Below are 11,766 nucleotides of genomic sequence, written 5' to 3'. Positions count from 1 at the left end.
TTGCTGCCTGTGGGCATGAGGACCTGTGCAAGGAGCAAAAGACTGTGACAAGTTAGGGGAGACTTCTCTGAAGAAAATAAATGTGCTGTTTCTCATCGAAAAACCCCTCCACAATGGAGGGATGTTTCTGCTCATTCCTTTCTACCAAGTGAGAAAAACAGTTCATCACAGTTTAAAATGCAGTTGGGCATGCAGTTTCCATGAACACAGCTCTGGGACAAAACCGCCTGAGTTGATGTCAGAACAAAAACTGACCCACACTCCCACCCCAACCCCACAGAGCAAGAGCACCAGGGACACGTGGAGAAACAGGGAAGGACACTGCAGTGCTACCAGAAAATAGAGCAAGGACAGAAAGGCAGACGAGCAGGCTGTGGAACCTTCTCCTTACCCGGCTGTGCTGCTGCCACTCACTCAATGACACTGTAGAGCAAGTACTTTTAGCACCTTTTTGTGTACCACGTTCCAGGAACCCTTCCCCTGGAGGTCCAGCTGCTGAGGTGGAGACTCGTGACCTGGACCCCATGGCTTTGGGGCAGAGGGTCTGCTGGGGAAGAGACCAGGGGGTTGAACTGGGAATCATTTGCACTGCACGAGATGGCACGGAGGGTCCTGAATCCCTTCCCCAGCATTTCTGGTCCATCTCCCTCTCCCTGCCCGTGTCTGTGCTGCCTGCAGCTGTGTCTCTGTCCCTGGGTCTGCTCCCTGTCAGTGCCACAGAGCCCGTCTCACGTGCTGTGTGCTCAGCGCTGTCCTGCTCACACCTCCTGGCACTGCCCAGGGGCAGCTCTGTGTGTGAGGGGCTCAGGAGCAGCTCAGACAAGTCCTAACAAGAACTGGGGTCTCAGTGTCTTCTCCAAACCAAAGAAATAAATCCCGATCTCCCAATGCACACCCAGACAACCAAGAGTGGAAAACTGAAAGCACAGACTTCTTCCCTTGCCGCTGTTGCTGTGTTGATGTCGTTGTTCAGAAGGACCCTCTGCCATGTCTGTGGGGTTGATCTGGAGCTCTGAGCAGCCCTGACCCACACAGCACCCTTCAACCCCACAAGCTCCCTGCCTGCCCTGCCAGGGGTCGCTCCTTCCACCCACAGCTGCTGCCATGGGATCTCCGTGGGCAGGCTGAGCGCTGACCCTGGCAGGCGGCAGAGTCCCTGCCCTGGCACAGCCCTGGGGTGCAGGGACCCTGCTCTGCAGGACAGCCCTGGGCACCCCTGGGTGCTCACCCGGCTTCACAGCTGTTCAACATTGCCTGACAAGAGCCCCCTCCTTACAGATCCCACCAGCTGTGCCTGGGCCAGTTTTAGGAGATGCCTCCAGGAGCTACAGCTGCATTGCCCTGCACCCAGAGACTTACCATGGCAAGGGCTGCAAAGGTTTCTCCTCCAGTGAGCTCTCAGTCATCCTCCCAATCCTGACCACCTTTAATCTCTCTCTGCCTTGCTCGTCTCCTGAGATCCCCAGGCAGAGCCCTCAGCCCTGCTGCGTGTGCAGAGGAGCTGCTCCTGGGCAGAGCTGTCTCTCTGCAGCGCTGCCGCTTGCCAGGAGCTCCCTCTGTCCCAGGAGCCCAGCCCAGCTCAGCAGCACAGGAGCAGCCCAGGGCGCTTTAATGACCCCTCTGGTGGCTTTGGTGCTGAGTCCATGAACCTCAGACCCTGAGGGCAAGTTGAAGAAGTCAAACTCAGATCTAAACTTCAAAGTTTCTTGTAAAGTTGATGAATCCCACTGAGGGACACAACTGAGAAACCATCCCCAGGACAGCTGGGACAGAAAACTTGAAGCAGAACAAAGGGTAAGCAAGTGAAAGGTGGCTCTGATGCTGAATAAATCTGAATGTGTTTCATTAACCAAAGGGCCAAGCCCCGAGCCCCAGCCCTGGGAAGGCAGATCCTATCCCTCCCACCTTGCCCAGGGCCCTTCCTGGACAGTGTGATGTGGGGCTGTGCAAGGCCAAGGGCAGGACTATGGTCCCACAGCTCCCAGGTTCCTGGTTGGGGACAAGGAGGCCATGAGGCCCCTGTGCTGGAAGGACAAGGTGTCTCGTCACAGGCATCAGAGGTGCAGACAACAGCTGTAGCCAAGGGGAGAAGGAGCTCATGTCTGTTGGGGGCTTTCAGCCTCTTTATATCCCTTGATCATCTCCACCACAGCCTGTCCTGTGCTGTGGCATCCCCTGCACCTCTCTCCCTGCAGGCTGCAGACATCCCCCCTGCTGCCCCACCTTGCTCTTGTCTGAGCATCTTCCTCCCTTTGCTGAGATCTCTGCATCCTCCCCAGCTGTTCCTTGAAGCACAAAGCCTTGGGCTGATGCAGACTCCCTCTGCTGACCTGCTCCACCACAGCACTGCCCTTCCAGTCACATTCCTTCCTGCTCATCTCCAGCCTGGACCTCCCCAGCTGCCCTTTGTGCCATTATTTCTTTCTCATGCTGTTTCCCACTATGCAGAAAACCTCCACCACCTCTGAAACCACCCTTCAAGCACTCTCAGGCTACTCCTGCACTGCTGCAGCCTCCCCAGTGCTGTTGGGCTGAAGCAGCCCAGGTCCCTCAGCATCCCACACCATGTGCACAAGGTGCTGAACCTGCCTTGGCAGAGCCCTGCACTCTCCAGTTCCCCCCTGCTTCTCCAAACTGGGAAGCCGCACACTGGCACACCCCCGTGTGTGTGGGGTCACACCAGTGCTGAACCGAATGGGATGAGAACTCCAGGTGTCTGGGTCCCCACGCTCCTCCTCATGCAGCCCCGTGTGCAGCTGCCTTGTTCATGGAGAGCGTGCACCACGGGCTGGTGTGGGGACCTTGGAGTGCCCAGGCCCTTCTCCTCAGGGTCACTGCTCAGCGTGTCAGGTCCTGCTCTGTCCTGATGGATGGGGTTATTGTCCCACCCTGATACAGCACTGGTCACTTCTCTTTGTACAACTTCAGAGCTTTCTGCTGGGTGAATACCAGATATTCACAAGGTCTGGACTCTCCCTGGACTGAAGCTCCATTTGCTCAGCTGTTAATGTTTTCATGCAGATGGTTTATCCTGATAAGGGTTTCTCTCCTAAGATAACAGGATAAGGAGCTACAGGACACTACAAATACCATCTCCTGGAGAAACCGTGGGGTCTTGGGGGTCCGTTACTAACAATGTCAGAGGTCTGGACTCACAGGGGTAGATTCCCCTCTTGTGAGAGAACAGCAGGAATGCATGAAATTCAGCCTGGGAACAGAAAATGTCAGCTGAAGGTTGAGGAGTCATCAGGAAAAGGCATAACAACATGGGCAGTGTTGTGATGACTGGACATCAGCTACTGACTCACTGATGAGGAAGAGAAAATATATGAGGCCTCCTTCACGACAAATGAAAGAAGCATCATGTTTTAAGGGCGGTGTCCTTGTATCAGACCTGAGATATCCAATATTTGCAAGGTACCAGCCATCCAGGAGGGGTTGGAGCTCATTGACAACATCTTCCTGACACAGGTGACTGAGGAGTCAGTGGACTGAGGTGCCCTGTGGGACTTCACACTTACAAACCACAAAGAGTTGGTCAGGATGGAACAGTCAGGGATGGGAAAGGGGAGCTGAGGCTCCTGGGAGATGATCACAAGGCCAAGAGCAGGATTTCAGGAGAGCAAGCTTTGGCCTGCTGAGGGACCTGCTTGGGTCCTATGGGATATGACCTTGGTGTCTGCAGTGCTTTTCTCTCACATTTCCTCCCTCCTCTCTCCCACCTGCTGTTGTGCAGTGTTTTTTACCCTTTCTCAAATACAATATCCCAGAGGTGCTGCCAGCATCACTGAGTGGCTCAGATTTGGCAAGGAGTGGGTCCATCTTGGAGCCAGCTGAAATCAGCTGACACTGCTTCATTTCCAATAAAATAACAGACAGGGTGAATGTGGAACTGCTGGTGAACTTCATAAGAGTAGAATCAGACAGGACTCAGGTTCTTCATGGCTTCTTTGCATCTATCTTCGTCAGCAAGGTCTCCTGGGACTTTGTTCCTGAAGGCAGGAGTCTGGAGAACACCCAGCAGTGGATGGGGCTCAAGTCAAGGGTGACCTGAGCAAACTCAGACACCATTACAGAACAGGAGAGGGGTCATTTGACCAGCTCCCTGAACACAAGTATCACTGTGCTGTGGCACCTGAGATTCCCAGGAACACCCACCTCTTGGCCCAGAGTTGTGTGATTCCTCTTGAGGTGTCCTGGCCTGTCTCGTCCATCAAGTGATGCTTTAGGCACCCACTTCTCTGACACATTCAGTCGTTATCAGGAGATTCTCTAGATCCATATTTATTGGAGATTGTTGATACCAGCTGTTCTGGAAATGAGGGTTTTGGGAGGGGGACGGAAATATTAGAGATTTGACTTTATTACTCTTTATTATGGAAATGCTCATTGTTTGACTACAATTCTGAAATCTCTGAAATCATCCACACCAGAGTTCAAACCTTTAGGAACGTGCTGCACAGAGCCTTGTCTTGTAAAGGCATTTTGGATGTTACTGAGCCCTCTGCTGCCGCGATCCTGAACTGCAGGTACTGAAAGAATGAACAAACCTGTCATGAACTGAAGGGCAGAAACAAACCCCAAGTTTCTGAGGGTGTTTGGGACCCCAGGAGGGGCCATTGCTGACACAAGCAGTCCCTGTCCCTGGAGACAATGGTCAGAGGTGGTAAAGGCGATGTGGAGGTGGCTCTGGTGCCCCGTGAGCTCTTGATGTTGGTTCATCATCAGAATGGCCAAACCCTGTCCCCAGGACCAGACAAAGGAGACCCTTTCAGTCAAATGTTTCTCAGGCTCTGCCTGTGGTCACTGTGAGTGTTTTGTGTTTTGGGGTGGGTTTGGTGCCAAGTGCTGTTGCTTTAACCACAAGGCTCTGGTTTTATGAGGACTTGGCAATGCCTGTGAGGTCCCCCAAACCCATTCAACTTCTTTCATACACCTGGCAATGGTCACCAATCACCTGAGCTGTCCCAGTCCCAAACTTGCTTGAATCCTCTATTTGGATCCATACCCATCACTCCAGGAGGTCCATGCATCCACCAGGTTCATGGATGATTCCTTAGGTCCATCCAAGTGTGGGCAGTGTAAGAGAGGAGCAGAGCAGGATCAGCTCATGGGCCATGACTGAGCACAAACACCCCAGCAGCAGCCATTCCCCATCTCCCAGGCACAGTCAAGCCCACAGCATGCAAATGGCACTGCCATATATCATTAGTCCAAAAAAGCCTGCCTTCTTTCCAAAATCAACAACAATCTTTCTACCATTCCCCTTCAACCCCCAGATATCAGCCGCATTCCACTTGTGGCTCAGACATGGTTGTAAGGATTTGCTGAAGTCATCAGCCATCACCCTTTTCTACCCCACATCCCCTGACCCTCTCCCACACCACACATGGCCGGTCACTGCTGCTCAGGGCCTCGTGCTCTACAGAAGAGGCCTTGAGCTTCTTGGCTCTTCCTGGTGCTTGTTATAATCTTCCTCACTCCCTCCAGATCTCACAGTGAGATTTCTTGTTCATGACAGGGCCTTTGTAACCAGCTCTTATGAAATGGTTGTCCTTCTGTGATCATCTGTGCAGAAGAAGTGATCACAGAAAAGCACCAAATATGTCAAATCTGATGCCGAGTGAAATGCAATAAAACCTTGTTGAGCCAGCCCCGTCGCTGTGTCTTTCCAGCAAGGAGTTTCTCCTGAGAAAGGGATCCAACCTCTGCCACTCTCTGCAGAGGCACATGAGCAGCGTCCATGCACCTGGGGACACAAAGAGTGACTTTTGCAAGATCACCCTCTATCTGGACCATTTAGAAATGTACCTGTGGATGGGGTATGAAGCCTTATAGTACAGCAGAGACTGGAGTTCTGAGCTCCCTTCAACTCCCCGTGTGACAGTCTGTAAAATTAATTAACCCAGTGAAAAAGTTGGTTTTGATTCTCTTCACAGCCTGAAGCACCACGTGGGTCAGGAGACAATCCAGGATACCCAACCAGCACTCACATGCTCTGAACTTAAAGTTCAGGTGTTCCCGGCAATCTCAGCAGACGTGTCACGCTGATATCTGGGTTCAAGGAGCTGGTCAAGAGCCTCGTCTGCATTTCTGTAACGATGGCTTTGCTGCCTGGCTGATGCGCAGACTCTGTACATGGATGCTGACACCTCTTGAAAAACCTGCTCTGAAAGGATGAACAAGGTGATGTGTTCCTTCTGGAAGGTTATTAGGACAGCAAACAAGAGGAAGCTGGGTTGGAGGAAGTGTAAAAGGATACAACGGTTGTGATCATAGCTGTTTACGGTTACTTGTAAAGCAGCCTTGCGCCTCATGCGAATTATTTCTGTGATCAGAGGGAACCTGAGGGCTTTCTCCAAATGAAAAATATGAAGGGGAAGGAAGGACAGCGTCATTCAGTCTCTAAGGCACCTCAAGATGTGTCTTGACCAACCTCCTCCTCAAAGCAGGGTCAGATCAGATTAGTCAGGGGTCTATACAAACACATTGTTGTAACTTTCTGATGTAGAGTGGATGCACACTGCTGGGAAACAGCTTCCAGTGCTTGACTGCCGTCAGGAGTGGAAAGTTTCTCCCTTTATCTACTGTCCTTCTAAGCCAAACCATCCAGATTGCCTTTTACCCGTCTACTTGCACACTGACACAGACCATAATATTCGAACTTGGACAGAAGCATATTGTGGGGGATGATGCTGAATGCCTTGCTGAGTTCCAGGTAACAGACCACCCCTGCTCTGCCCACATCCAAACCCTATCCTTTCCTCACAGAAAACAAAGAGGATGGACAGGCAGAACCTGCCCTGGGTAAACCCCGTCACCTTCTCTTCCAGACACCCAGAAATGGGGTCCCAGTGGACATGTTCTGGGGCACAGCCCTTAGTTCCCCTGCTCACCCATTGGCCATTTTGAAAAGTGCACACACTGTGTGAGAGCTGCCAGTGGTCAGGGAGTCCCCCCAGTCTCCATGAGCTTTCCAAGATGGTGCAGAGTGGCCTCACTGTGACACCGTCCTGCTGTCTCAGCTCCTGGGATGCTGCCCCTGCTGTCCCATAGACTGGAAAGGGTTGTGTTAGATCCAGTGGCCCGTGACTTGATCGCATCCACTGCTGGTTGTTCTGCCTCCAGTCACAGAGGCCTGAGAGATCTTGCTGGTGAAGATGGAGGATAAGAGACACAAATAATACACTTTCCCTTACTGCATTAATCAGTGGCTACAAAGTGTGTTTCTTTCTCCTTTAACTGTTCCTGCAGTAGTAACAGCTCATTATGGGTCCTTGAATTGCCTTAGAGGTCCAGACTGAGTTCTGATCAGGGCTGTTCTGTGCTTGGAGGCTGCTGTCCTTGCAGACCAGATGAACTCACTTCTGCCACCCTGCCTGGCACTTCATTCCACCCGTGTCACAGCTCTGTCTGCAGCACTGACAGCTCCAGCTCCCCAGTCAGGTCCCTGGCTGAGGACATTGCCTCACATCTGGGCTGAACCACCCCAGCTGTGGCACCAGCCCAGCTCTGACCTGCCACAGGAAACCTGGTACCAAGTGTCCAAGAGCCCATGTGTGCAAAGGCTTTGCCTCAGAGCACAGACATGACATGGCCAAAGATTGATGAATGTCTCTCTAGACCTAGGATATAAAACCAGAATACAATGCCTTAACTCATTCAACTGAAGATATTCCTCCTCTAGCTTTGAGGAATTAGATACTTTGATGTAAGATTCCTGGTGTCCTGCCTAATGATGGGACAAGAAAATATGATTCTCATAGTGCTTTATTTTTTAAAACTAAATCTACAGTGCTAGAAAGAAGTGTCTCTGAAGAGGAGAGAGAATCAACATCACTGATTACTTCAACTTTGAAGTTGTGCCCCTGGAGCCCCAGGGGCATGCGGAGGGAGCCCAGAGGGGACAGAGAAAGGGACATCATGGGCTGCTCCTGTGCTGCTGAGCTGGGCTGGGCTCCTGGGACAGAGGGAGCTCCTGGCAAGCGGCAGCGCTGCAGAGAGACAGCTCTGCCCAGGAGCAGCTCCTCTGCACACGCAGCAGGGCTGAGGGCTCTGCCTGCAGCACCGAGGGCACAGGAGCCAGGCAGAGAGAGGGAAAGGCAATGTAGGTGGTTCGTTGCTGAGAGCTCACTGAGAGACAAATCTTCACAATCCTTACACGGTAAGTCTCTGGCTGTGGGACAGTGCAGCTGCATTTCCTGGAGGGAGACCCTAAAGATGATACATCCCACAATTTACAGGATCTGTCAGGTCTCTCTCACAGTATCTCTGTTACAGAGAAGAACACACGCCAGAGCAGGGCTTCCCTGCGGCACCATCAATGAGAAAGGGCATCATGGCACCTTCTGCTGAGGGTGACTGCAGGGGGAGCACCCAGGGGTGCCCAGGGCTGTCCTGCAGAGCAGGGTCCCTGCACCCCCGGCTGTGCTGGGGCAGGAACTCTGCCACCTGCCAGGGTCAACGCTCAACCTGCCCGGGGAGATCCTAACAACCAGAAGGGGAGAAGATGTGACTGGAAGGAGCAAACCCTATAGGGCAGGAAATGTGTTTCTGCTGTGGAGAGGGTGCTGTGTGGGTCAGTGGTGCTCACAGCTCCAGATCACCCCCAGCATTTTTCCAATCGGATGCCTCAAGGACAAGATCAGTGCAAGGATTACCAGACAGAAAAGGAGCTTTCCTGAGCCTGTCTTTTCAGTTTCCTTTCCCAAGGGGTGTGGAGTGCAGGAAGGGATAGAATGAAAATGAGCTCTCATGCTTAAACAAGTCACTGAGACTCCTGAGCTGCAACTCTGAGTGATCAGTACATCTGCCAGAAGGCTCATAACATCCCTTCACCACCCCTCTGCATCACCTTTGCTGGACCCCTCAGCCTAGTCTGACCTGTCCTGTTTTCCAGCCTGCAAACAGGAAGATGCCCCCAGGCAGTGCCCTGTGAACAGGCAGGATCTGTAGGGCCAGTGGGAGGGCACAGAGGGTGGGATGGGGTCTGTGAGCACTGACAGGGAAGAGACATGGACAGGGAAACACCTCCCAGGGGGAGAATCTCCAGGCAGCAGGGAAATGATCAGAAATGAGAGGAAACTAAACCCGGCATTGTTATGAGAGGGAGAACAGAGAAAAGTCCCTGTGATCCCCTGCAGTGCAGATCCCTCCTGTGAGCCACCCCTGGCCAACTCTCCCACCCAGCAAAGCCTCTGCCCTCAGGGCCGGGGGCTCCAAGGCATGAAGCAGCTCCTGTGCAGCCAGAGCTCCAGTTCCTCTGCAGAGCACAGGGGCTGAGAGCAGCTGCCCGGCAATGTTGGTGTCTGGGAGGTGGCTGCACAGCTGGGGAAGGGTGACGCTGTCTGAGTGCCCGGCTGCCTCTGCCCTGGCCTCTCTCACACCCACCCTCACCGCATTGTCCTTCTTGCTCCCCTGCTCTGGGTCACTGCTGTTGGGATCTTGTTCTTGCTGTCAGGCTCTCTGGGGATGGCAGTTTCAGCTGCAGAGTCACAGCCTGATCTTGTGGGTCCTTTCCTGCAGGTGTGTCCATGGGAACACGTGTCCCAGCTTTGCTCTGACCTGTGGGGTGTGGGCAATGCAGTCTGTGGGGCTGGGGTGTGAACTGAGTCTCCCTGAATCAAATGCCATCATTAGGACTCTTGGCTGTGTCACTGAGGTTTTCGTTCCAAGCTGTGAGCTTCCCTCCAGGATGCAAACCTGTCCTACAGCATCTGTGTGTATGTGAAAGCCCATAGAGAAGTGCAGAGACGAAACAACAGCGAAAATGCTGTTTGGTTCATGAAATGGGTTGTCTGTGTCCTGGGATAAACATGGGGTGATGAGACCTTGGGAAAGGGTGAGAGATGTCATGGACTGAGGTGGATCCCTCTGCTCTCAGCAGTGCCTGGTGGCTTTGCAGGGTAACATGGGAGTGTGATCAGCCCCCATCTCAGAAAGGTGCCAGCCCAGGGCAGCTGGAGCAAGACAGAGGGACAGAGCAGCTGCCCTCACTCTGCACTGACCCACAGGCATCCTCTGGTCTCACAGGACTCACTCTGTTCTCCCTGAGTGCAGCAGAAATGCTGAGGGTTTCTGACACCCAACAACACTCCTCAGGGTGGGAGGGCAGAAGGAGCTGTACAAACACCAAACCTCTCCAACTCAGTTTCTCAGGCCTGGGGGTACAGATGCTGACAGTCCCTTCTGCACCAGGAGCGGTTCCAGCTGACAAAGCTGAACCCCAGGACTGGCCCCTGCCCACCCAATCACACAGGGTCAGGCTGACTGCCTAAGAGCCCCTGGGCAGAGACCCTGCTCTTCATTGCACACTCATCAAGCACACACGAGGGCTCCAGCCAGGACGTTCTTATGGAAAAGAAAGATGGCTCTTTGTATGTGACGAGGTGGGAGGGTCTGTGGGAAATGGTTTTGGTTTTTCCCAGAGACGTCTCATCAAAACCGTCACTGTCTTTTCCTCCTTGCACACATCCTCATGCCCACAGGCAGCAAATGTCCAACAGCAGCTCCATCACCCAGTTCCTCCTCCTGGCGTTCACAGACACAGGGAAGCTGCAGCTCTTGCACTTCTGGTTCTTCCTGGGCATCTACCTGGCTGCCCTCCTGGGCAACGGCCTCATCATCACCACCATAGCCTGGGACCAGCACCTCCACACCCCCATGTACTTCTTCCTGCTCAACCTCGCCCTCCTGGACCTGGGCTGCATCTCTACTCTTCTCCCCAAGTCCTTGGCCAACTCCCTCTGGGATACCAGAACCATCTCGGTTTTGGGATGTGCTGCACAAGTCTTTATGTTTCTCCTTTTTATTGCAGCAGAGTATTTTCTTCTCACCATCATGTCCTACGACCGCTACGTTGCCATCTGCAAACCCCTGCACTACGGGACCCTCCTGGGCAGCAGAGCTTGTGTCCACATGGCAGCAGCTGCCTGGGCCACTGGGTTTCTCACTGCTCTGCTGCACACGGCCAATACATTTTCACTGCCACTGTGCAAGGGCAATGCCCTGGGCCAGTTCTTCTGTGAAATCCCCCAGATCCTCAAGCTCTCCTGCTCGGGCACGTACCTCAGGGAACTTGGGCTTCTTGTGGTCAGTGTCTTTTTCGACCTATGCTGTTTTGTGTTCATTGTGGTATCCTATGCGCAGATCTTCAGGGCCGTGCTGAGGATCCCCTCTGAGCAGGGACGGCACAAAGCCTTTTCAACCTGCCTCCCTCACCTGGCCGTGGTCTCCCTGTTTCTCAGCACTGCCATGTTTACCTATCTGAAGCCCCCGTCGATCTCCTCCCCATCCCTGGATCTGGTGGTGTCTGTTCTGTACTCGGTGGTGCCTCCAGCAGTGAACCCCCTTATCTACAGCATGAGGAACCAGGAGCTCAAGGATGCCCTGAAGAAACTGATCACTGGATTCTCTTCAAAGGCATTAAACATTCCATCTTCTGCATATCACTTATGACAAAACTCATGACAGATCCAACCTGTCTTTGTTATAGTCTGTAGTTGTAGATGATTGTTTGGAGTTGGAGCAAGGACTGATTGGTTTGCTTTTTAAACTATGATAATATTGCCCACAAAGAGATGTCATTAATCATCCCACTTCTAATTCTCTGTCCACATTGATAGTTCAAGTCATAGACCTTGTAAATTCTCTCTGTGTATTTAATCAAAATAAATGACCCTGGATTGAAATGTTTGTCTGAGATCTTTCCTCTGTGTGGAAAGATGGAGCAAACAGTCCCAGCAGAGCAGCTCTGCCAGGAAGCAC

General features: G+C 52.8%; 1 protein-coding gene across 1 annotated transcript; it reads left to right on the top strand.

The window, feature by feature from the left end:
• Nucleotides 1-10,494: 10,494 nt before the first annotated feature.
• LOC139825530 (olfactory receptor 14A16-like) lies at nt 10,495-11,457 on the top strand. The gene has a single exon (XM_071798621.1). It carries the CDS (start codon nt 10,495-10,497, stop codon nt 11,455-11,457), a length of 963 nt encoding a protein of 320 aa, XP_071654722.1.
• The last annotated feature ends 309 nt before the right edge of the window (nt 11,458-11,766 follow it).

Source organism: Patagioenas fasciata, chromosome 23 (genome assembly GCF_037038585.1).
Source record: "Patagioenas fasciata isolate bPatFas1 chromosome 23, bPatFas1.hap1, whole genome shotgun sequence".
Taxonomy (NCBI): domain Eukaryota; kingdom Metazoa; phylum Chordata; class Aves; order Columbiformes; family Columbidae; genus Patagioenas; species Patagioenas fasciata.
This window is presented reverse-complemented; position numbering and strand designations above follow the sequence as displayed.

What these genes read in the sequence shown, in the direction of transcription:
- LOC139825530 (XM_071798621.1), top strand. Translation starts at nt 10,495, where the DNA reads ATGTCCAACAGCAGCTCCATCACCCAGTTCCTCCTCCTGGCGTTCACA.